Here is a 26,258-nt window from a genome sequence, read left to right as displayed (position 1 = left end):
CAGTTTTATAATGTTTCATTTTGGCGCTGCAATTTCATAAATTTCTTAATCAAGGCCAGCCACCATCTCACCAGCTGCAGATTTCCCGCAGCTTCTACCAATGGAGTAAAGAAGAATTATACTATAGTATTTTTTTAATGCTCTACTTTATTGTTGTCACTGCACGAAAATAGTTAGGGTTTGTCATTGCAAATCACCATCAATTCGATCTGCTGCGTCGTTTTGAGAATTAGCCTCGCCGCTTCCGCCAATCCTCGCCGTTGGTGGTACGTTTGATTTGACAATTTTTCCCTCTGTTTGGTAATTTGATCGGTATTTACTCAATATGCTGAAAAATGACGCTAAGATCAGTTAAATTGGTAGAGTAGGGTTTTCGTCTGCTCATTGATGCGTTCTTAATCGAAATGAAGTTTATGCATCGGATTCCAGTGATTTTGGGATGAGTAGTGTTATCTGCTGATTTTCGTGCATTTTAGGTTGTGAAGGTAAAGACAGTGTATTGCAGCTGGAGATACTGCCTGTTAATCGACTTGTAGACTGGCAGTTTGGTTCATATTGGAAGTGGATTTTGTGATGGACGCGTGCATTTGTTCGTAGGATCTCTGTTGTGTTTGTGGGAGTGACTTTTGGCTCTTGATGTGGAGTTCTGTCCATGTATTCAGCTTTCAAGGATGAAGAGGTCGAAAGGTGACTATTCGAGTGCTAGAAGGATCAAATTATCGTACATTCTGTTGGCTGCAGCTGGGTTGTACTTGATCCTTATTTTCTTCAAGTTTCCTGATTTTTTGGAGAGTGCAGCTGTTTTAAGTGGGGATGAAAGTGCCAGTGTTTTCGATGGATTTTCAATGATGGATGAAAAGAATGCTGAGATCAGTAAATCACGTGTTAGTTCTGATGGGTTCCACAGAATATTACATGATAATGAAAATCAGGATAATCCCCTAAAGCCAGAACAAAGCACTATACAAATGCAAAGAGATCAAAAATCGGTAACCAAGGGCTCACAGCAGCGCTATGGTCGAATAACTGCTGATATATTGAGGCGAATGAATAGGACTAAAAACTTATCTGTGATGGAAAGAATGGCGGACGAAGCTTGGGCATTAGGATTGAAGGCGTGGGAAGAGGCAAGCAAGTATGACGATAAAGAGATTGACATGAGTACTATACTAGAAGGGAAGCCTGAGTCATGCCCTTCTTGGGTTTCAATGGAGGGAGAAGAATTGGCCAAGAGGGATTTTCTTATGTTCCTTCCGTGTGGTCTTGCTGCAGGCTCTTCTATCACAGTCATTGGAACTCCACACCAAGCTCACCAGGAGTATGTACCACAGCTTGCTAAAAGGAGGGTTGGCGATGGATTAGTTTTAGTATCACAGTTCATGGTTGAGCTGCAAGGATTAAAGGCTGTGCATGGGGAAGATCCACCAAAGATTTTGCATTTGAATCCTAGATTAAGAGGTGACTGGAGTCATCATCAAGTAATTGAGCACAACACGTGTTATAGGATGCAGTGGGGAACAGCTCAGAGGTGTGATGGTTTGCCTTCCAAGGGTGACGATGATATGCAGGGTATGCTTCAGTTATTGTTCTTAATCTGCTAACATTGCATCCATTTTCAGGATACCATTTTTTGTATATGTCAATTTATAGAAGGATATGAAATGTCCTGATTCCTGACATCATATCATATGGTGACTGAAGCATATTTCTTGCGCAGCCGAAGCATGAAGGGCTTCACATTAACTTTCCAGTTGGGATCTCCAGATTATCATTGTTTCTTTAGTTATAGGGTCGCCAAAGCATGAACTCCCAAAATCCACCTTTATCTTTTATTTTTTTATGGTCAATAATCCCCGGAATGTGAGGCTATTGACCTGCCCTTATTAAATGGAAAGGGTCAAAGTGGTGCATACTAATTCGTGTATTTCATTAACTGAACTAAGGTAACCTTCATGATGTGAAGTACACGGGCTCCCATAAAAAGGATGCCTCTATGGCTCTATTTGTTATACCGTTCTGGATTGTTTGGTGCTACAAACTTATGATGCTCATCTACTGATTTTGTGATATCTCTTTTTTCTCTTTGAACTTTGATCTTATAAAAAGTCTAACATGTGATCCTTGTAGTTGACGGATACTTGCGGTGTGAAAAATGGATGCGCAACGATATAACTGACACAAAAGAGTCCAAGATATTTTCGTGGTTTGAGCGCTTTATAGGGCGTGCTAAAAAACCAGAAGTAACCTGGCCATTTCCCTTTAGAGAAGGACGGATGTTTGTTCTTACCATCCGTGCTGGAATTGATGGATATCATATAAATGCAGGGGGGCGTCATGTGACATCATTCCCATACCGAATGGTAAGTCCTAGCAGTTTTCACTGCATACCATCTACATTTATTGATTTTCTGTTATCAATTTTGAGTCGGACCACTGTTAATGTGATGGCTTTCTATATAGGAGAGTTGGGTAATCTTTATTAAAAGGATCTAATATGTACTCTAATTTTTTGAACTTTTCATTTTATCTTAAGGTAGATGCTCTGTTATGGAAATTATACATGATTCTTATTATTTAAAATTGCTGTCATTGAGCGAACTTTTATCAGATACGAGAGCTATACTTAGCTATCTACTTGTAGATTCCTTAGTTCCTGAAAATCCTTAAAGATATTCTAGTTTCTTGATCCTATTGTCACTTCTTGTCCAGGGTTTTACACTGGAAGATGCAACAGGGTTAGCAATCAAGGGTAATGTGGATGTTCATTCAGTATATGCTACCTCTCTGCCAACCTCTCATCCAAGTTTCTCACCCCATAGAGTATTAGATTTCTCTGAGAAATGGAAATCCCATCACACACCCCAAGGTGGTGTTCAACTCTTTATTGGGGTTCTTTCAGCCACCAATCATTTTGCTGAGCGTATGGCAGTAAGAATGACATGGATGCAATCTATGTCAATCAAGACCTCTAAAGTAGCTGTTCGATTCTTTGTTGCACTGGTATGTCAGATTTTTCTTTTAATTGCGTCCAATTCTGTGTAAATTTTGTTTGGTCATCAATTTACTGAAAATAAAATAGGATAATTTTCAGGAACCCTCATTGAACTGTAAACTCAAGTTACTCAACTGTATCTCTACTTTTTTTCATTAATAGTCATTCTAAAACTTCAAAATTTATAAAATGTATATGTATATACGTACATGCGTGTTTTGTTTATGTATATCTGCTTGTTTTCTCCTTTCTTCGTCTGAAACCTGTCACATTACAGTTCCTGCTTCAGTGCTTCTTACCACAATTTTTAGGCATTCTCTGCTGTATGTAAGTAAAATGACAACATAAGTAAAATATGGTCTTAGAGATGGTTTCAGTGTTTCTGGCATACATTTGAGCATTAATCATCCTGGAAAATAATCTGATAATCTCTTGGCTTTTGTTTCTTGTATCTGAGTTTACTTTTTTCCATTGAGATGCGTATTTGTACTGTGTCTGGTGATTCATAGGTTTTTTAATGTGTAACATAGATACAAAAGACATTTTATTTGAAATGGATTGCACATGTGCAACACATGAAATATGAGAGCACACTATTGCTGGATGTTAGTTATTATGTTTGGCCAAACTTGTGGAGTGAGTGTTTATATTACAATGAAATATTGATAGCAGTCCTATTGTACTCCTTTCTAATTGAGATGCAAAGATGGTGAAAAGATGGCACTGGCAAATATATTTCGGTTTGGTGAATGGTATACCATTTTGTACATTGCTTTCTTTATGGTATGAAACTTGGTGGGATGTCATTTGTCAGTAAGCGTGTTTCTGCAATTTAATCTGTAATTACTAGCTACAGTTTGACCCACTTGAAGAGAATGTTTCTGTAGAACACAAGGAGTGAGGTGAATGCAGTTCTGAAGAAGGAGGCTGCTTACTTTGGTGATGTAGAGATTTTGCCATTCATGGACCGTTATGAGCTAGTAGTTCTTAAAACTGTTGCCATTTGTGAATATGGGGTATGATACTATCTCTTCTTCATTTGGTCTCTTGTAGTAAGATTTTAACGTCTTCTAACTGGCACCTATGTTTCATTCTAGGTTCGAAATGCAATGGCAGCATATATTATGAAATGTGATGATGATACTTTTATTAGGGTCGAGAGAATCTTAAAGGACATCGAAGGCTTGTCACCTACAAGGCCGTTGTATCTGGGAAATTTGAACCTATTGCACAGGCCTCTTAGGACAGGGAAGTGGGCAGTGTCTTATGAGGTTCGTACATTCCCTTGTGTAAGAACAAACACGGTTCATGTTTGTGCCACAATAAGTATTGACATATCCACAATCGTTTTTACTATAAGATTGTCCTCCTCTCTTACCACAGGAGTGGCCCGAAGAAATCTATCCACCTTATGCCAATGGACCTGGATACATAATATCAAGCGACATCGCCAATTACATCGTCTCTCAAAGTGAAAACCATAGCCTACGGGTTAGTAACATCTTGCAATTTGATCACTTCTTCCCGAGGAACATTGAAATTTGACTATTTACCCCATTATGCAGCTATTTAAAATGGAGGATGTGAGCATGGGAATGTGGGTCGAGCAGTTCAACAGTACGAAGCATGTTCAATATTCTCATAACTGGAAATACTGCCAGTACGGATGCATGGAGAACTACCACACCGCACATTACCAATCCCCTAGACAAATGGTATGTTTATGGGACAATCTGATGAAAGGGCATCCTCATTGCTGTAATGTTTGACGTAGGCTGCAAAATTTGTCTCTTCGTACATACCTAGTCATTGTGTAACTCTGCACTCCATGATTTTGTCGATGAGGGATGGCCTTATGTCACACTTCTACACAAGGCCTAGGCCAGTAGAAGTCGTATGCCATCATAGTATCTGCTTGTTAACTGTTTTTAAGGTTTACCCTGATTTTCACCGATGCTGGAGTAAGCTGAGCTGTCCAAGCTGTATAGGATGGTGTAATGTAATGAAAGAGCACTTCCCCTCCATGTCCAAATTTTGTGGAACACTGATCTTGAAAACTTGCATATGAAGTAGCTGTGTAGTTTTGCTGTAACATTCTCATTAGTTGCAACATCTGAAGTTCACTTTATAGTTGCAGTGTACCAAATTACCAATATGGGTTTGTTTATTTCTTTTGGATGTTGGTAAAAGGATAATGTATTGCCGATGTGAGTTTTGCGTTTTGAGTCTCAAACGAGCGACACATGGCTGGCTCCTTTTATCAAAACCAAACCGCTCTTGGTTCATGCTAGATTTGGGGTTTCAGCTTTGGACTAGGGAGCAAATTGGTTTTGATTATTTATGAAAAAAGAACTATGTGTCGTCGCGCTGGTCTCTGAAGTCGACGCCGACCACCCCACGGTGTACCGGAGCGGGAAAGAGAGCAGTCACAATTCTTGGTGGTCATATGTGTGTGAGACCCAGAAATTTATAGACAGATGAGTTGTTTGAATATTTTAGAAGAAGAATTAAAAAAATTGAGTTGCAGAGAGAGAAAATGGAGCTACACAGGTGAGGAGCGGAGGGAAGAAGACGATGAAAATGAAAATGAAAATGAAAAATTCTCATTGTCTGACCCAACTTTTGAATTGATAATAGTATATCAATTTTAACTCTTTTGTTAAATACTCCTACGTACAAAATTAACAACGTAGTTTTAATATTTGAAAATTTCACTCAAATTAACTTTTTATAAGTAATTAATTAACTGTGATGGACACTAGTATCAAATTAGTACCTAGAAATATAATTACTATTTTTTCATATAATGGATTGATAATTATTTATACATATCTATCTAATTTATTAAAAGGAACAAAAATATATGATTTCATAATATTAAAAGGTTATGTTTAATAATTTCATAAAATTTTAATTAGTTATGAAATGCATCATATTATTTTTGTCTAATTTAAACAATATATTTGTGCATCTTCATTAACAATGAAGTAAAAGTAGGATACAATGTTATCTAAGGTGAGTTGTAATTTCTAAGCCATGTATTTCGACGAAGTATTAAGCATGAAAAGAACAGTTTAGATGCTAAGAGCATCCACATCCGTGCTCTTGCCAACGAGCATGGATGTGGGCCCGGCCCACTTTTACTCCCTGCTCTTAGGCAAGAGCACAACACCCACATCCGTACTCTTCCGCAAGGATATGCTCAAGGGTCTCACCATTCTATTATTCAATTTAAATAAAAACATTTTCACAATATTAAAATGCATTAAAAATATCCAAAATACTATTACTAATTAATAAAAAATTAAAAAATTTACATAATTAAAATCCTAAAAATTAAAAATTTCATAATTAAAGTCTTAAAAATTACATAATTAAATTCATAAAATTAAAAAAAACCCACTACTCGTGGCCGAATTTCGCCCAAATGGATGATGAATGCGTGTATTTATAGATGATTTTGAGATTAATTTTTTTTAAAAAAAATCAAAAAATGGTAATAAAATCTGTATATTTTTTAGAATCCGATTTTTTTTTTTAATTTTTGGTATTATTTTTTATTTAAAAAAAAAGGAAAATGTCAACGGCCAATAGAAATGTGCCACGTCGCCCTGCTCGCTGGCAAGCTAAGAGCACGTCCAAGCCAGCGGCAAGAGCGCAGAGGTGGACAAGGGTGTCTTTGTCAGCGTCACGGACGGACGGACCCTGCTCACCGCCGTGGATGCTCTAATAATATTTGTAGATTTGATTACTTTAGTCGGATTTATGAAGACGACAATAAAGGAGGAAGTAACGAAAAGGACGCCGTCAAAGTCCAGAAATAATAAAAATATTCTTTACTATATCCGATCCTACGAATTTTATTTTCTAGATTAGCGATTGTTTGAGACTCATCTGCAGACTAAACTTAACATCGACAATACCAGGCAATGTGCAATTACTGGTTAAGACAAACAGTTCTGTTCATGTCGCTACTTGAAGGCAATAGAGATGGAGTTTTAGAATTTGAACATGAGTGTTGAAGTTGTTTTGTTTTACACAGTAGTATTCGAGTTTTAGATTTAACAAAGCTCCCCTCATAGTCCAAAAAATTGATTGGTTGCGAAGTGTGACACGTCATTAGCTATAGGGAGTCAGTAGATTCTGACTAGTAACTCGATATGAAAAATAAATCGATGATTTAGGCCCACACTACCAAATAATTGGTGTCTAGATTTTGTCATGCTTGAAGTACTATATATGAAAATCAAATTGTATTTTTGATATATGAGACTCATGTATTATTAAATCATTATTCATGTCGTATTATACAAGTGTTATACTCCATTAAAAATTGAGATTTATATTCACTTATTTATTTCCGTGTCGAAATGAATGAAACTTGTAATATTCTACTCCTTCCATTTCACAGTAGTGGAAACTTTTTTTTTGTTACACGATTTAAGAAAAATTGTAACAAGTGAATTAAGTAAAAGAAAATAAAGTAAAAAAATGAAAAAAGTAGAAAATAAAGAAACATGTAAAGTAAATGGGAAGTAATGAATTGATTTTTATTTTAAAAAAAGAAATAATCTACTAAAATGACAAAATAAGTTCATATATGGAATGAGGAGAGTATGTTCGCGTTCGCGTTGAGATTTTGAAAGCCATGATCGGAAATTTGGAATAGCCGTCACTATTCGCAGCATCCACGTCCATTGTTTTCCCAATGGCATGTGTACAACAATTATTTCTTTCATTTTCATTTGGATAATATGATAGTGGTCTTCACTTCATCCAGATTTTATTCGTAATGTATCAGAAATAATATTAATCACACGTCGATTATTATTATTATTTTTTGTATGTTTATATATCAGATATCGAAAGGGACCCATATTAACTAGAATATTGATAATTTTGGCATATTGAGAATTTGAGATGGATATGTTTGACCAATTGTGTGGACAATTAGGTTCCACGACGCATCATTGAGGGTGGTGGTCTCGCTGACAGTTTTGTAATGAATTATTCGTACATACCAAAAAATAAAAATTGATTTTGGTGTGACACTTAATTAAAAAAATAATCGGTGTATTGTGATTTGATAGATAATTTTATCTCAAAATAGGAGTAATTAAGAGCTGTGATTCTGAGCTCAACTCGTTTTAGTTTCTCGATCACTAGGGATCGACAAACCTTTAAGGAGATACTCTCTCAACTCATCGAATATCCATTCTATTTTCACTAAATTATTAAGAAATAGTATAAAAGAAAATCAGTATAAAAATTTAATGAAATGTAGATTCTACTTTTATATATTCATTTTATAATAAAATATGAGTTAAATGAATTAATAAAATATATACAATAAAATGTAGAGTAAATGAGATGATAAATGGATAAAAAAGAAAATATGAGACATATTATTATTAAGAGACTGAAAGAAATATTTATTTGTTCTTGATATGTTTTTTCTCCGTAGTTGGTCTTTCCATTGTCATTGATGATTTTTTAATGAGAAATTTATTCATTATTAGTAAGTGCTCCTTCCGTCCCATAATAGATGACACACTTGGGAATGACACGAAATTTTAGGAAATGTTGTTTTGTCTGTTAGATGGAGGGAGAAAATAGTATATTATATTTATGTGAGATGAAGCTTTTTCCATAAAAGGAAATGTGACATCTTTTATTGGACAAACTAAAAATGAAGGTATAACATTTAGTATGTGACGGACGGAGGGAGTATTTGATAATAAAATCTAGTGAACGAGACAACGAACAAAAATGTATCAACATGATAAAAATAAGATATTGAAATAATTTTCAGGCTGCCGGCAATTAAATGTAGTACTAATAAAGTAAAAGTGACTTTGAGATGATATCGAAACAAAAAGTAAGTAGTATGATTTTCAATACTTTCCCCCAAAATGGACTTTACAATTGCCCTTAATTGTCGGGTAAAAGCATTACTAAAAGCCATAGATAAAAAGTAGTAGTAATAAAAATATACTCATTCATTATAATATTGTATATGGGGACAACCTTTTTCTATTACAATAATACTACTTGATCAAGAAACACTATTTTATTTTTCGTAACACATTTTAATATGATATAGAATGTTATATGTAAACAATCGAGGAACGATTTGAGTAGCAAGAACAATCGGTTGAAGATTGGAATGAAATTGTAAAGGAAATTTTATTCACTGGAATGAGAAAAACGAGAGCGAGAGAAAATGAGCTACAGTATGTAAAACTAACTAATGAAAATAGCTATTTAACAGAAACTAACGGCTAGTTTCAATCCTACGGCTAGGATTAAAACTTGACTAACAAACAGATCTAACGGCTGCCGGAAACGAGTTGTCATAACAGCCGAGCTGCCGAGCTGCCGAGCTTGCCGAGCTTGCCGAGCTGCCGAGCTGCCGAGCTTGACGAGCTTGACGAGCTTGCCGAGCTTGCCGAACTTGGTGCTTGAGCCATCACAATCTACCAACAAACTCCACCTTGATTGCTCAATCACCAACCAAACTCTTCCTTTCCAGTCCCACTAGTTTCAAACATAGCAGAAACTTTTCCTTAGGCAATGGTTTAGTCAACATGTCTGCCGGGTTCTCTGAAGTATGAACTTTGAAGACTTTCACATTGCCTCTTTCAATCTCCTCCCTGATGAAGTGATACCGCACATCAATGTGCTTTGATCTCTCGTGATAAGCTTGATGCTTGGCCAGAAATAGGGCACTATTATTGTCACAGCCAACTGCTATCGCCCCTTGCTCAATCCCAAGATCAGACAACATTCCTTTCAACCAGAAACTCTCTTTGATTGCAGCAGCAAGTGAGATAAATTCTGCTTCCGTTGTGGAAAGTGCCACCACACTTTGGAGACTTGATTTCCAGCTAATAGCAGACCCAAACATTGTGAATATGTATGCCGACTGAGACTTTCTGTTGTCTAAGTTCCCAGCAAAGTCCGAGTCACAATATCCCACAATAGCATCAGCTCCACCTCCATCATTCACTCCATATAGAATGCCTACATCCCCAGCACCCCTTAGATACCTCATCAACCATTTGAGAGCAATCCAATGTTCTCTTCCATGATTTGTCATAAACCGGCTGACAACACTTGTGGCTTGTGCTATATCTGCTCTGGTGCTGATCATAGCATACATAATGCTTCCCACTATATTAGCATAGGGTATCTTCATCATTTCTCTGGACTCAGCCTCACTGTTGGGCCTCTGATCAACCTTGAGCTTGAAGTGCATTGCTAGTGGAGTAGCCACTGCCTTCATATTCTCCACCTTGAACCTTCTCAGCAACTTTGATATATAATCAGATTGTGTGAGCCACAATTGCCTTTTAGCTCTATCTCTGATAATGTTCATGCCTAAGATTCTCCTTGCTGGCCCGAGGTCTTTCATTTCAAACGTAGCATTGAGTTCATCCTTCACTTCTTGCACTGCCTTCCTGCTAGCTCCAGCAACAAGCATGTCATCTACATAAAGTAGAAGATATGTAGGATGTATGCCCCCTTTTCTGACATATACACAGGAGTCATAACTTGATCTCTGAAAACCAATCTTGATCATATAATCATCAAAAGTCTTATTCCACTGTCTACTAGCCTGCTTCAAACCATATATACTTCTTTTCAGCAAGCATACTTTATTTTCATTCCCTGGTTTGATGAAGCCCTCAGGCTGGGCCATGTAGATTGTTTCCTCTAGTCCTCCATGTAAGAAGGCCGTTTTCACATCAAGCTGCTCCAATTCCAGATCCAACTTAGCAACCAAAGCCAGCAACATTCGAATGGAAGAATGCTTTACAACCGGTGAGAAGACCTCATTGAAATCAACTCCATGCTCTTGAGTGAATCCTCTAGCCACTAACCGGGCTTTAAATCTGATCTGATCACCCTCAGCACCTTCCAGCTTCTTTTTGAATATCCATTTACAGCTGATAACCTTCCTTCCATCAGGTTTCTCAACCAATATCCAAGTGCCATTTTTCAGTAGAGAATCAATTTCATCCACCATTGCTTTCATCCACTTTTCCCATTCTTTGCTCTCCATTGCTTCCTTATATGAGGATGGCTCTATATACTTGATGGATCCGCGAATTTCTGATGTTAGTAAATACTGGTAGAGAATAAAGACTACGACACAATGAATTTACGTGGTTCGATTTACTGAAGTAAATCTACGTCCACGGGAAGAAGGGAGGGCAAGATTGTATTGCTTGATCTGGGATTACAGCTTACAACACAGACTTGCTATATGATATTTTATCTCTAGAGAGCTTAACCTTTTTTCTATCTGATCTAAGTTCTATTTATACATTGAACTAAGATCGTGGCTTGCATCACCACTAATGATGGTTGTGGATGTCGTGGAGGTCATGGCCTAAGATCGTGGATGTAGCGTAGGTCATGGCCTACGATCGTGGCCTGAGTTGACACCACGTGGTAGTGGGTGTGTTGGAAGTTGTGGAAATCCTGTATGGGTCCACTAACTCCTTGTTCGGTCGAATACTGAGACCGAACTGCTTTGGTTGCCGATCTGAGAGTAGAGCTTGATGCCGACCTGAGAGCAGAGCTTGATTAGTTGGCTTTTACCGAGCTGTAGGCTGAGGCCGAACTCTTTGTTCGGTCGAATACTGAGACCGAACTGCTTTGGTTGCCGAACTCATACTCTTCCTTGGGCTTTGGGCTGATGGGCCGTCATTGTTGTTGGGCTTGTTTAGTACGCACCCCATCACTACCCCCCCCGAAGGGCGAAGTGAATCACTTCGGCGAAGTGAGTCACTTCGGCATTCTGGATAAAGGCAAGGGGGAGGCTGATGTCAGGGGACGTGCCTTGCATTAAATGCGACAGTAAAATCCGGCCGTTGAATCCTGAAAAGGTGGGATTAGAAACGGTGCGACGATTTTGAAATCTTCGCCGAATCTGATAAATACCTCCTTTCTTCATCATTGAAGCACTTTTGCGACTGCTTCTTCTGCACTCTCTCTTTTTTGCGAAAATTCTCTCTCCGCTTTCAAGAATTTCTTCAGACTTTCTTCACCTTCAAAAAGTAAGAAAAATGTCTTCTTCTTCTTCTTCTTCGGAGTCGGGTAGCGGTAGGAGAGGCGGTAAGGGGTCTTCTGGCCGGAAAGAGTCCGGGGAGAAGACCGTAGAGTATTTCCATAGTATTTTGAGTAAGGATACTGTGATATCCCTACCCGAAAAATACTTTTTTCCTGGGGGGAAGGCGGTGGTACCTGACGGTGATCATAGGGCTGACTCCCCGCCGGAGGGTTACGCCACCGTGTACGAGGCCTGCTTAGAATGCGGGCTTCGTTTCCCCCTCCCTTCTGCCTTTATAGATTTACTAGATTTTTTTCAGCTTCCTTTAGGCCAGGTGACTCCGAACTCTTGGAGGCACTTGTCGGCCTTCGCTGCCGAACTCCGTAAGTTAGGAAGGGATTTGTCTTTGAAGGCGATCCTTAAATTCTTTCAATTTAAGAGGAAGGGGTCTTGGTTTTACTTGATCCCTGTACAGCCCTTTAGGGCCTTTTGTAAAACGAAGTGGCCGAAGTGGCAAAACCGCTTCTTCTACTATGATAGGACCGCGGCTCCTAGTTTTCCCTGGAGAGGGCCGAAGTCCGTTATCCGTCATCCTCGGCCTGAACCGTTGGACGAGCTCGATGGCGAGCTCAACAAGATTCCCATAGTTAGGAAACAATACACGGAGTCTGAGCTCGTCAAGGGCGACGTCGTGTTCGACATCTCGTCTTCGGACGAAGAGGCCGAGGGTGAGGATTTCTCTTTATCTTTATGCTCTACTGCTTTAACGAAGAAAATCTGACTTTGTTGTTTTGTTTTTTTTTTTTTTTGCTTTTTGACAGTGAACTTGCTGAATAAGGCTATCCGAAAGTCCTCCGAGCTTGTGGAGCCGGAGAGGCAGAGAGCCCCTCGCTCGGCGTCTGAAGCCGAGAAGAATCCGAAGAGGCAAAGAACCTCTTCTTCGGATCCGAAAGAGCCGGAGCCGTGTTCGGCTAAAGGGAAGGGGAAATTTCATGAGTCCCCAAGAGTGCCGGGGAAAGACCTGGTCATCTCCGAGGTGGTTGCAGACATCCCGGAACACGTCCCTGAGCCTTTTCAATGGCCGACGAATTTTGTGGAGGTAAGCTTTCTGACTTGGCTTCTTTTCCACATTTTTTGATGGCCATTCTGTTGAGTTTTTTCCTTGTTCATCTTCAGAGAGCCAAGCTCGTCTCCGTGGAGCTCTCCAAAGCATCCCACGACTACGAGGAGATGCAGAAGAAGTTGCATCTTGCTCGTAGTCTGGCCGAACAGGCTGAGGCCAAATTTGAGAGGGCCCGAGCTGCTAGGATCTCGGCTCAGGATGAAGCCCGGTCAGCCAAAAACCAGCTCATCATCCTGCAAGAGCAGACGAAGCACCGGGAGGTTCAGAAGGAGGCTGCCGCCGTGGCTGCCCAGGGGGAGGCTCTCCGTGTTTACACGGAGAAACTCTTTTTGAGCAGCCAGTTCTCGGCCTTTGTCGGTAGTCTGGTAAGGCTAATTACCGATAAGGGCGAGCAGGGGGCCGACGTCGTGCTGCCTTTGTACAGCCGAGAGATAGCAGCTCGGCTTCAGAATCTGCCGCTCCTTGAGGAGCTCGCTTCATCCTCGGTCCTGCTTTCTGCAGACCGAGTCCGGAGTTGTCGAGCTGATCGGGACGAGAACCTGGAGGCTATCTTTGCCTCCGTGGGACCCGTTTCACCCGCTTCGACTTACAACGGAGAGGGTGAGGCCGAGCCGCTGGAGCAGGAGGCCGAAGTCGAGCGGGCCGGGCATCCGGAGAAGGAAGCCGATCAGGAGGCGGAGGCGAGGCCGGCAGGATGCGAGGCCGAGGCTGAGGTAGCTCAGGAGAAAGAAGCTGAACCAGACCGAGGAGCCGGAGACGAAGCTGGCGGAGTATGATTTCGTCTCCCTTCTCTTAGTCTAGTTTCTTCCTTGTAAAATGGCCTTGAAGCCCTCCTAGTGTAAAAAATTTTCCTTGTGAATGAAAAATTCTCTACACTTGTCTTCGTATGGCTTTTCGTACTCGCCTTTATTCCTGTTGTATTTTACTATCTGCTCGGTACAGCTGCCGAACTAATATAGCTGCTTTGTACTCAAGGAGATGGAGATACTTCACTGGAAACGGCTGTACTCTTCGGCTTTAGACGAAGCTGAGAAAAGAGCTATAGCCGATCAGACGAAGAATGACGAGCTTCTGGCTCATTTAGTGAAGCTGGAGGCCGATAATAAGGACTTAGAGTCCGATAAGAAGGATCTGGAGGCCGAGCTGAATACGACCATTGCTGAGAGGACTGCGTACGAGGATTACATCCGTGTGCGCGGGGGAGTGACCATATCAGATGTTCAGAGTCGAGTTGACGAACTGTGGGAGGAATATCATGTACTCCGGAGGAACAATGCGCTGGAGAGCTCGGCTTGCCAACAAGTTGTGAAATCATTACGGCGCTGGGCTTCTCGGTACGACATCATTCTTTCCCGGCGTCCCTCAATCGAGAGATTCCTTAGGCATTTCCCGCCAACAGATGCTCGCACTCCAGATCAAGCCTCTGGTTCCCTTGTTCAAAATCCTACTCCAAGTCAACAACGAACTCCGGAACAGCCGGAAACGTCAAGACGAGAACGGGCTCAGGAGCAACCGGAATCGTCAAGACAGGGACGGACTGAAATTCGCCGAGGAGTTGTGACTATGAGCGAGCAAGATCAGCAGATGCTTATTGCAGAGACTCTTCATCGCCGAGGGGTTAGAGCTTCTGGGGCTCGCGGAAGAGGTGTTGGGTCGAGGATAGCATCTCGTCGACCTGCTTATTCTTCATCTGCTCGGAACAACCGAACTCGGCTTCCAGAGGATTTTGCAGATAGGTGGCTTAACTTTAGCAACCGAGGACAGTAGAATAGTCCTTTGTAATGGCGTAATGCCTTCTCGTAGGGGAGCTGAATTGTCTGCCGAACGAGATTTAATAAATGAAATTTTTTCCTTTCGCTTTTATCACTGCTTACTTACAGTTCTGCGAAACAATTTCATCGTGCTCGTCATCGGTCTTATGAAGTGAGCTTCTTTGATCGGACTCGTATTTGGACTTTGAAGTAAGCTTCTTTGACCGGACTCGTCTTTGATCTTATGAAGGAAACTTCTTTGACCGGACTTGGTTTGTGTTCTAATTTGGCGATTTTTGTCGCCGGGATCGAACTTTCCCTTGTCCTAATTCGGCGAGTTTTATCGCGTGGATCGGACTTTCCCAGTTAACCGAAGTGGTCTTATGCAGTAAACCTCTTTGACTAGACATGGTCGCCCTCGGTCTTATGAGGTAAACTTCTTTGACCGAACTTGGTCGTCCTAATTCGGCGAGGTTTATCGCGTGGATCGGACTTTCCCTTATTGCAGTTCGTTTCAGACGAAGTGCTTGTTAAGCTGAATTGTGGTCTTGTATCCTCTTTAGAAGCTTGGACTTCACAATCGTTGGCTTATTGCAGTTCGTTTCAGACGAACTGCTTGTTTAAGCTGAATTGTGGTCTTGTATCCTCTTTAGAAGCTTTGACTCACAATCGTTGGCTTATTGCAGTTCGTTTCAGACGAACTGCTTGTTTAAGCTGAATTGTGGTCTTGTATCCTCTTTAGAAGCTTGGACTCACAATCGTTGGCTTATTGCAGTTCGTTTCAGACGAAGTGCTTGTTAAGCTGAATTGTGGTCTTGTATCCTCCTTAGAAGCTTGGACTCACAATAGTCTTTAATAATCGATCTAAAAAGGGGATCAGTCTTTAAAGAACGATATACCTTGGTACCATTTGTAAGAGACGACAAGCACATAGAGACAAAACACATAGAGAAAAAATGAAAAAGATGAAGGAAAAAAACTTTAAACTTTTTTTTTAAAAAACGACAAGTAAAAGGTACAAGTAAGAAACAAACAAATAAAAACATATACCCCTATGACCGAACTAGACACGAGACGGACTAACCGGACTTTTGTCTCTTACAAGTGGAACTTCTTGAGGTTGGAGACGTGCCATGTTCGGGGTACTTGTTCTCCTGACATGTGAGTCAATTTATAAGACCCTTTGCCGAGGACTTCTGACACCCGATATGGACCCTCCCATGTGGGTTCGAGTTTGCCCAGCTTTTCTGCTCGGCTTACTTCGTTGTTTCTCAAGACGAGATCTCCCACTTGAAATTGAAGCTTTTTCACCCTTTGGTTATAATACCGGGCTACTTGCTCCTTATACTTGGCTGCTTTTATGCACGCCAATTCTCTTCTTTCTTCGGCGAGATCTAGTTCTGCTCTCAGTCCGTCGTCATTCATTTCTGAGGAGAAATTTAGAGTTCGGGGACTGGGTACGCCGATCTCCACCGGAATTACGGCTTCAGTGCCGTACACCAGACTATACGGAGTTTCACCGTTGGAGGTTTTGGGTGTAGTTCGGTAGGACCATAGGACTTGAGGGAGATTTTCTACCCATTGTCCTTTGGCTTGTTCTAACCGAGCTTTTAACCCTTTCACCAGAATCCGGTTCGTTACTTCCGTTTGTCCGTTTGCTTGGGGATGGGAGACCGAAGTGAACCGCTGTTGAATGTTCAGCTCTTGGCACCAATTCTTGAACGTCTTGTCGGTGAACTGAGTCCCATTATCCGAGATGAGGATGTGGGGTATGCCAAATCGGCACACTATGTTCTTCCAGACGAAGTCCAATGCCTTTGAGCTCGTTATCGTAGCTAATGGTTCAGCCTCCACCCACTTCGTGAAGTAGTCCACGGCAACGATAAGGAATTTCATTTGCCGAGGAGCTTGAGGAAGTGGTCCCACTATGTCTATGCCCCATTGCATGAAAGGCCAAGGGCTTTGCATAGTGTATAGATCGGTCTGCGGCATCCTTGGGACATTTGCATGAATTTGGCACTTCGTACACTTCTTGACGAGCTGCACTGCCTCTTGTACCATGGTTGGCCAATAATATCCCCATCTCAGAACTTTTTTAGCTAAAGCTCTGGCTCCGATGTGGCTACCGCACGATCCTTCATGAACTTCTCTGAGGATGTAGTCCGTCTCTTCTGGTCCTACGCACCGCAATAACGGCTGGAGGTAAGACTTTCTAAAGAGGACTCCTTCATGAAGTTCGTACCGAAGTGCTCGGCACGTGATCTTCCGAGCTTCTCTCTTATCCTCGGGCAATTGTCCTTGATCCAGATACTGCAAGATCGGCGTCATCCAGTTTGGCGAGCTGGATACTGAATGTACCTCGGCTTCATCAATGCTTCGATGCATTAATTCTTCCGCCTTTGAGCTCGGATCTGAGGCCAACTTACTTAAGGTATCTGCTCGGCTATTTTCCGCTCTGGGAATGCGGATTATCCGAAAATAGGAGAAACTTCGGCTGATGCTTTGCGCTTTGTCCAAATACTTCTTCATTCTCTCGTCACGAGCTTCACTTGTACCCAACATGTGATTTACTATGACTTGTGAATCACAATGGACTTTGAGAGATTTGACGAGCAGACTTTGCGCTAACTGGAGTCCGGCCAGGAGGGCTTCGTACTCGGCTTCATTATTAGTAGTGGGGAATAGGAACCGAAGTGAGTAGGTTACCTCGTGTCCGTCGGGAGCGACAAGTAGAATACCAGCTCCACTTCCCATCTTGTTTGAAGCTCCATCTACGAATCCGCTCCAGCAGTCCGGCGGCTCTACTTCGGATTCCAAGGGCTGTGCTAGTTCGGCATTGGCAGAATTCTTCTGTTCGGCAATAACAGGAATTGCTTGATCGAACTTTGCTTCTGTAAGAAAATCTGCCAAGGCTTGTCCCTTGATGGCTTTCCGAGGTAGATATTCAATTGTGTGCTCTCCCAACTCTATAGCCCACTTGGCGATTCTGCCTGATGCTTCTGGTTTGGTCAACACTTGCCGAAGTGGCAGATCAGTTAAGACGCATACCTTGTGAGCATAGAAGTATGGCCGCAGTCTCCTTGCTGCATTTACTAATGCTAGAGCAATCTTTTCCAGAGGTTGATACCTGGTTTCTGGACCTCTTAATGCTCGGCTTGTAAAATAGATGGGAAGCTGCTTTAGGCCTTCTTCTCGTACAAGCACCGCGCTGATGGTTTGATCCGATGCCGCTAAGTATAAGAATATTACTTCGGCTTCGGTTGGAGCAGAGAGAATAGGAAGCTCGGCTAGATAACTTTTGAGCTCGTCAAAGGCCTTTTTCTGCTCGGCTCCCCACTCGAACTTTGGTGCCTTTTTCAACACCTTGAAGAACGGCAGTTGCTTTTCGGCTGCTTGGGAAAGGAATCGATTCAGTGCGGCTAGACATCCGGTTAGCCTTTGCACGTCATGTATGGACTTCGGCATTGCCATGTTCTGAACGACTTGAACTTTTGAGGGGTTTGCCTTGAGTCCGTCCTTTGAAACCCAACAACCCAGAAACTTTCCCGAATCTACCAAAAAGGTACACTTTTGGGGATTAAGTTTGAGGTTGGCTTTCTTGAGCACGTTGAGAGTGGACTTGAGGTTGTGCTCGTACTCCGAAGTGCTTTTGCTTTTGACGACTATATCGTCAACATACACTTCGACCTCCTTTCCAATCAGGTGCCGAAAAAGCTTGTCTACCATCCTTTGATAAGTGGCTCCGGCATTCTTTAAACCGAATGGCATCTTTTTATAAGCGAAAATGCCGAAATCAGTAATGAAGGCCGTTTTTGAAGCGTCAATCTCATCCATTAAAACTTGATGGTATCCTTTGTATAGATCAAGAAAACAAAAAATTTCAAAGCCTATCAAAGCTTCTACTTTTTTATCTATGTTCGGAAGGGGATAGCAATCTTTGGGACAGTGCTTATTTAGATCGGTGAAATCTATGCACATCCGCCATCCTCCTTCCTTTTTCTTGATCATGACAGGATTGGCCACCCACGAAGGATACTTCACTTCGAATAACACATCCGCCTTCAATAATTGACGGACTTCGTCATGGATGACTTGACTTCGTTCTGCCGCAAAGAGTCTTTGCTTCTGTTTTATCGGCCGGACCGAAGGATCAATATTTAACCGATGAGTGATTACCTCGGGGGGCACTCCGGTCATGTCCAACGGAGACCATGCAAAGACGTCTTTATACTCCTTGAGGAGCTGGATGGTTTTTTCCCGAAGTAGAGGCGTTCCCGCGAAGCCGATCTTAACCGTTCTGGATGGATCGTCTTCGTACAGCTGAACTGTCATCGAATTCGGCTCCGGTATGACTTCGGTCATTGCCTCTGACTCCGGCTGCTGTGATTGCTATGCTTGGTGGTGCCGATCTGACTGCTCGGCACTTCTAAGCGCAATTTGCAGACATTCCTTTGCTCTCTTTTGGTCACCTCGGATGACCGCTATCCCTCCTTTAGTAGGGATCTTGATGGTGAGGTGATAAGTGGAGCAAATGGCCCGAACTGTGTTGAGCCAGTCTCTTCCCAGGATGACGTTGTACGGGGACCGAGCTTTCACCACGAAAAACTCAATCATCGTACTGGAGCTAGTAGGCGCTTTCCCCACCGTGATCGGAAGGCTGATAATACCTTCAGGGCGGGTGTCCTCCTGGGCGAAGCTCTTCAGGGGAAGCGGAGCCGGACTGAGCCGAGCTGGGTCCACTTCTAGTTTGTCGAAGCACTCTTTAAAAAGAATGCTGACTGACGCTCCTGTATCCACAAACACCCTGTGGATCAGTTTGTTTGCCACTCCGGCTTGGATGACAATGGCGTCTTGGTGAGGAGAGATGGCCGGGACGGGATCAGCATCCGAGAACGTAATCACTTCGTCCTGCTTCAGCCTTTTATGCGTTGGCTCCTCTCGATTGGAGCCTCTGCGCTCTGACTTCAGGGACGACTTGGTCTTCCCGGCAGGGAGAGCGTCAATAGTCTGGATTACTCCATCATATTGCGGCTCGTCATCGTCTTCGGGATCCGGCTGCCTTTTCGGATCCTGAGGAGCGCAGTTCGCACCTCTCTGCTTCTTATTCTTCTTTGACTGCTTGCTTTGGTATTTTTTCAATGTCCCTGCCCTCACAAGAACATCGATACCTGCAGCCAAGTTTCTGCACTCCTCGGTATCGTGACCGTGGTCTTGATGGTAGGAGCAGTAGTTATCCTGGGGTCGGCGCGCGGCTGATTTCGTCATCCGCTTTGGCTTTTCGAACAGGTCAGAGTGCAGTTCGAAAATTTCCGCTCTCGGCTTGTTCAGCGGTACGAACTGAGCGGGCGGCTTCTCGGGATTGAGACGGGGTCCCAATCTGTCTTGCACCAGAGTCCTTTGAATCCTTTCAAAAGGAGTTCGGCGAGGATGTCCCTGATCGCCAAAAGGAGTTCGGCGAGGATGTCCCTGATCGCTATGATCGGGCTTCCTCCTGTCTCCTCGGGATGAGCTGTCTAAAGACCGTTTGCGACGGTCAGCCTCATCGGCACGGGAGAACTGGTCCGCAATGTCCCACATCTCTTGAGCTGTTTGCGGACTGCATTCCACGAGCTTTCTGTAGAGAGCTCCGGGCAGGATTCCATTTTGGAATGCCGAAATGACAAGTAGATCGTTGAGATCATCTACTTGTAGGCATTCCTTGTGGAATCTCGTCATGAAGTCGCTGATCCTTTCGTCGCGACCTTGACGTATAGAAAGCAGCTGAGCCGAAGTGATCCGGGCTTCCGCTTTCTGAAAGAACCTCCTGTGGAAAGCATCCATTAGATCTCGGTAAGATCTAATGCTGCCTTGGGGGAGGCTATCGAACCACCTTCTCGCGTTCCCGATAAGCAGCTCGGGGAACAGCTTGCACATATGGACCTCATTGAGACCCTGGTTCGCCATGTTATACTGATAGCGTCCCAGGAAGTCATGAGGATCCACCAACCCGTCATAAGTCATCGACGGAGTTCGGTAGTTCTGTGGAAGGGGAGTTCGGGTGATATCGTCCGAGAACGGAGTCTTCAATGCTCCGTACATGGCGAACCCGACATCTCTTCGGTATGGAGGAGATGGAGATCTCCTGTGATTCCGGTACCGAGGAGGAACAGGAACATGTCGGGGTTGAGGATTCTTCTTCCTGGAAGACACGGCACTACTGCGGTAGTGACTTTCATGTCTGGATGAGGAAGGAGAATCCACCGTTTTCGTCTTCGGCTCTTGGCTCTTTTGCAGGAAGGCTAAGAACTCATCCTGCTTCTCAGCCAAGAACAGCTTGACAGCCTCATTCAAATCAGGCTGCTGGGAAGACTCGGTGTGTGGACCTTTTGAGCGGCTTGTTCCTTCATCGTGAAAACTGGAAGTAGATGTCTCCCGAGGCTGTTTTCCGGACCTGCGGGCTGGACTAGCTTCCTCATGGTTTTCACGAACGGTATTACGGGTAGTATGTGATCTGGTATGCATTTTTTTGGGGTGGAAAAAGGGTCAAAAATTCGCTTTATCACAAATTTTGTTCTCTGGTTCCCACAGACGGCGCCAGTGATGGATCCGCGAATTTCTAATGTTAGTAAATACTGGTAGAGAATAAAGACTACGACACAATGAATTTACGTGGTTCGATTTACTGAAGTAAATCTACGTCCACGGGAAGAAGGGAGGGCAAGATTGTATTGCTTGATCTGGGATTACAGCTTACAACACAGACTTGCTATATGATATTTTATCTCTAGAGAGCTTAACCTTTTTTCTATCTGATCTAAGTTCTATTTATACATTGAACTAAGATCGTGGCTTGCATCACCACTAATGATGGTTGTGGATGTCGTGGAGGTCATGGCCTAAGATCGTGGATGTAGCGTAGGTCATGGCCTACGATCGTGGCCTGAGTTGACACCACGTGGTAGTGGGTGTGTTGGAAGTTGTGGAAATCCTGTATGGGTCCACTAACTCCTTGTTCGGTCGAATACTGAGACCGAACTGCTTTGGTTGCCGATCTGAGAGTAGAGCTTGATGCCGACCTGAGAGCAGAGCTTGATTAGTTGGCTTTTACCGAGCTGTAGGCTGAGGCCGAACTCTTTGTTCGGTCGAATACTGAGACCGAACTGCTTTGGTTGCCGAACTCATACTCTTCCTTGGGCTTTGGGCTGATGGGCCGTCATTGTTGTTGGGCTTGTTTAGTACGCACCCCATCAATACTCAACATCTTCAGCCACACATAATGCATAAAATAGCATCTCAGAATCATCAAATCTTGATGGCAGCTTGATCTTTCTTCTGACTCGATCCCTAGCCAGCTGGTAGTTTTCCAGATTATCTTGAGGCTGTGTTTGTGTCTCATTCTGAGCACTCTGAGGCTCAGTGACTTCTTCACTCTCCCCATGTTTCTCATGCCTCCCATGCTCCACCTCAAAGTCAGCTTTATCAACAGAATCAGTCACAGAATCAGGCTTCTCAACTATCACTTTGTTCTTATCCAGAAAAGGCATTTCAGTTTCAGAGAATACAACATCTCTACTAATCACAATCTTGTGATTCCCTGGCTCTACACACCACAAACGATATCCCTTCACCCCAGGTTGATATCCCAACATCACACACCTAATAGCCCGAGCATCCAACTTCCCTTGTTTGAGATGAGCATATGCCTTGCAGCCAAACACTCTCAATGTGGTGTAATCTCCATGGCTGCCATACCATCTAAAATCAGGTGTGTCTCCCTCTATACTTGATGAGGGACATTTGTTGATAAGTTTCACAGCCGTGGATGCAGCCTCGGCCCAAAACTTCTTCTCAAGTCCAGATGAGAGGAGCATACACCTCACCCTCTCTAATATGGTTCTATTTGCCCTTTCTGCTATGCCATTCTGCTGAGGATTCAGAGGTACAGTCCGGTGCCTTTTAATTCCCCCCTCCTTACAAAAGTTATCAAACTCTTTGGAGAGATACTCCAAGCCGTTATCAGTCCTCAAACATTTAAGAACCACTGACTTCTCCTTCTCCACTTCCAGGCACCATTGCTTGAACTTACTAAAAGCCTCTGATTTCTCTCTCAAAATGTATATCCACATTTTTCTAGAGTAGTCATCTATGATACTCATATAATACTTCCCTCCACCTACTGACACCACAGATGCAGGACCCCACAAGTCACTATGGGCATAATCAAGAGTGGATGTGGAAGTGTGCTTGCCTTTGGGATAGGGCTGTTTCTTGGACTTACCCAAAATGCATTCCTCACATGGAGTAGTGTCCATCTGCCCAGAACTTTGTATAATCCCCTTCTTGGCCAGCTCCTTAATGCTTCCCTCAGCTGCATGAGCAAGCCGCATATGCCAGATTTTGAAGTCATCAGCCTTCACAATATTTGCCTGTGCAGTAGGGATCTCAACACTAGCCAGTAGATAGTACAAGCTTCCCCTCCTTTCAGCTTCCATCACCACTCTTTGATCCTTGGAAACTGTCATTTTTCCCCCAGTAGAGCAGAATGTATATCCCTTGCGTTCAAGAAGCCCAAGTGAAATGAGATTCCTCTTGATATCAGGTATATATCTCACTTCACTTATAATCTTCACAGATCCATCTTGCATTCTCAGCCTGATCTTGCCTATACCTTGGATGGTACAAACTTGGTTGTTGCCCAATATAACCGATCCAGTCATCTCTTGGATCTCCTCAAACCAGCCAAGATTCGGACTCATATGCAGACTACACCCCGAGTCCATGATCCAAGATCCTCCCAGACCACCCTCCATCACATTCAGAATTTCTGGCACATCAGTTTCCTCAACACAGTCAGTGGATGGAACACGGTTTCCACCACCATTTGCTTGCCTTCTTTTCCATGCGAAGCAATCCTTTTTGAGGTGACCCGGTTTCTTGCACCAATGACATGAGCGGGTTTCCTTTTGATCATTTGATGGAGTTTTCTGATTTTCTTGGCTCGGCTTCTGAAACCTCTTGACTCCCTTGAACTTCTTGACATTTAGGCTCTCAGCCATAGCCTCTGGATTCTTAGAGCCTGACTTCTGAATTTCTTTTGCTCTTATGGCCGACTGAACTTCAACAAGGGTGATAGTACCCTCTCGGCCATACAATATAGCATCTCGTAGCTGATCAAATGACTTCGGCAGAGCATTCAAAAGTAATATTGCCTTATCTTCATCCCCTATCGAGGCGTCGATATTTTCAAGATCATCGACCGCCTTATTGAAGTCTTCAAGTTGCTCCAATATCCCTTTATCATCCAAGAATCGATAGGAGTATAACCGCTGCTTCATGAGCAGCCTATTGGCCAAGGACTTAGCCATGTACAAGTCTTCGAGCTTCGCGATTATTCCGGCTGCAGTCTTTTCTTTTGCAACCTCTCGAAGAACTTTATCCCCGAGGCATAGCACAATTGCACTATGAGCTTTCGCCTCGATCTCAGCTCGTTTAAGGATCTCCTTTTCGTCAAGATCCACCTTCTCCCCTTCCTCCGACTTGTCCTGCCTTCCGCCCGCCTCCAACGCCGAAGCAAGGCCTTGATGAATCAGCATAGCCCGCATCTTCATCCGCCATAAGCCGAAATCATTCCTACCCGTGAATTTCTCGGCCTCAAACCTAGAAGCCATAACACCCTCCAATCTCACCACCGAAAGAACAAATCAGAAATCAATCGCGCCTCCCGATTCCCACAGACGGCGCCAATTTGTAAACAATCGAGGAACGATTTGAGTAGCAAGAACAATCGGTTGAAGATTGGAATGAAATTGTAAAGGAAATTTTATTCACTGGAATGAGAAAAAACGAGAGCGAGAGAATGAGCTACAGTATGTAAAACTAACTAATGAAAATAGCTATTTAACAGAAACTAACGGCTAGTTTCAATCCTACGGCTAGGATTAAAACTTGACTAACAAACAGATCTAACGGCTGCCGGAAACGAGTTGTCATAACAGCCGAGCTGCCGAGCTGCCGAGCTGCCGAGCTTGCCGAGCTTGACGAGCTTGACGAACTTGCCGAGCTTGACGAACTTGCCGAACTTGCCGAGCTTGGTGCTTGAGCCATCACAATCTACCAACATTATAGAAGCACGTATAGACACACATGGCATGCTATATAACAATGTCACACACGTAATAATCAATGTCACACACCTAACCTATAGTTTGGTGGAGTCACTTTCTAATCATGATTTATCCACACAACATCAAGATTTTATCAGATAGCATAGTCGACATGGACTTTGTAATTTAATTTCTCCATTAATATTTTCATAAACATGACATACACACGTACTTTTTTGTGCAACTCAATTGTCCTAATCTACACCTTCTGTTCTGGTTAACAGCCTACTTTATTTGACTTGTAATTAACACACTTTACACTACTTATATATCTAGTTGGGGTTAGAAATTCATAAATACAGTAATTAATGTTCTCAGCTATAGCATGTATACTACCATTCTTTTTTAGGGAATAACCATTAATTATAATATGCAATAACGGCAAGAAATCTTGCGAAAAGGGTAATTTAATTACTAGACTTAGGCCATTAACAACAATGTATAGCGTATGCAAAAAGATTTAAATTTAAAATAATTATAATACCTCCTCCGTCTCACTTAAGATGACACGTTTTCCATTTTAGTTTGTCCCAACTAAATGACACATTTCCTTTCTTGGAAACTTTCTCTCTCCAATTAATACACCGAGCCGCTTTTTATCACTCATATTAAAATATCCATCTTTCTTTATCTTTCTATTTTAATACCTACACCCACATTTTCTCTCTCCAATTAAACACTTTAACTAATAAAACATAAAATCTTCGTGCCGGTCAAGAGATGTGTTATTGTAGAGGGAAAATCCCCTACTGTGGAGGAAAACACAGTACAAGCTGCTGTGCTATAAAACGCACACATTTATTCTTCAAACGGCATGCAATTACTTAGTGGAGTATTTATTTCCTCTTAGTTGTATATTACAATTAAAATTACGAATAAAACGAAATTAATAGTTGTTGCAAAATATAGTCGTTGGGCTATTATTATTGTTGTTCTAAATTTAAATATTCAAATAAAAGAAAACAAAAAAGCGGGAAGGCGTCACAGCGATTTTGGCCGCACAACTTGCATACATATGTATGAAGATACGTGTATCAACCTCTTAACTATAGATATCTAGTGGCGCACACACACGCTAGCGCATATTTTTCCTGTTCTTTAAGCCCGACGTTGTATATACTCATAAGCGTGAAGCTCTCTGAAAGACAAAAACTTAAGAGCATTAGCAATGGGGCGCCCTAAGGCGCGCCTT

General features: G+C 42.6%; 1 protein-coding gene across 2 annotated transcripts; it reads left to right on the top strand.

Annotated features, from left to right (window-relative positions):
• LOC121759116 (hydroxyproline O-galactosyltransferase GALT2-like) lies at positions 1-5,159 on the top strand. 2 transcript variants are annotated; one of them, XM_042154613.1, is made up of 8 exons: positions 1-266; positions 477-1,569; positions 2,128-2,360; positions 2,710-3,000; positions 3,880-4,008; positions 4,090-4,263; positions 4,376-4,483; positions 4,558-5,159. In XM_042154613.1, the coding sequence occupies exons 2-8, from the start codon at positions 672-674 to the stop codon at positions 4,759-4,761; spliced, it is 2,037 nt and encodes a 678-aa protein (XP_042010547.1). In that variant the 5' UTR covers positions 1-266; positions 477-671; the 3' UTR covers positions 4,762-5,159. The 2 variants fall into 2 exon arrangements, with proteins under 2 accessions (XP_042010547.1, XP_042010548.1); XM_042154614.1 differs by having other exon boundaries at positions 1-1,569.
• The last annotated feature ends 21,099 nt before the right edge of the window (positions 5,160-26,258 follow it).

Source organism: Salvia splendens, chromosome 12, assembly GCF_004379255.2.
Source record: "Salvia splendens isolate huo1 chromosome 12, SspV2, whole genome shotgun sequence".
Lineage (NCBI taxonomy): Eukaryota > Viridiplantae > Streptophyta > Magnoliopsida > Lamiales > Lamiaceae > Salvia > Salvia splendens.
The sequence above is the reverse complement of the archived record's forward strand: the minus strand, read 5'-3'. Positions and strand labels throughout refer to the sequence as shown.

Excerpts from the sequence above, each read along its gene's own strand:
- LOC121759116 (XM_042154613.1), top strand. The coding sequence starts at position 672 with ATGAAGAGGTCGAAAGGTGACTATTCGAGTGCTAGAAGGATCAAATTA. Across the intron at positions 1,570-2,127 it reads GGGTGACGATGATATGCAGG|TTGACGGATACTTGCGGTGT; the intron begins GTATGCTTCAGT and ends TGATCCTTGTAG. Across the intron at positions 2,361-2,709 it reads CATCATTCCCATACCGAATG|GGTTTTACACTGGAAGATGC; the intron begins GTAAGTCCTAGC and ends CTTCTTGTCCAG.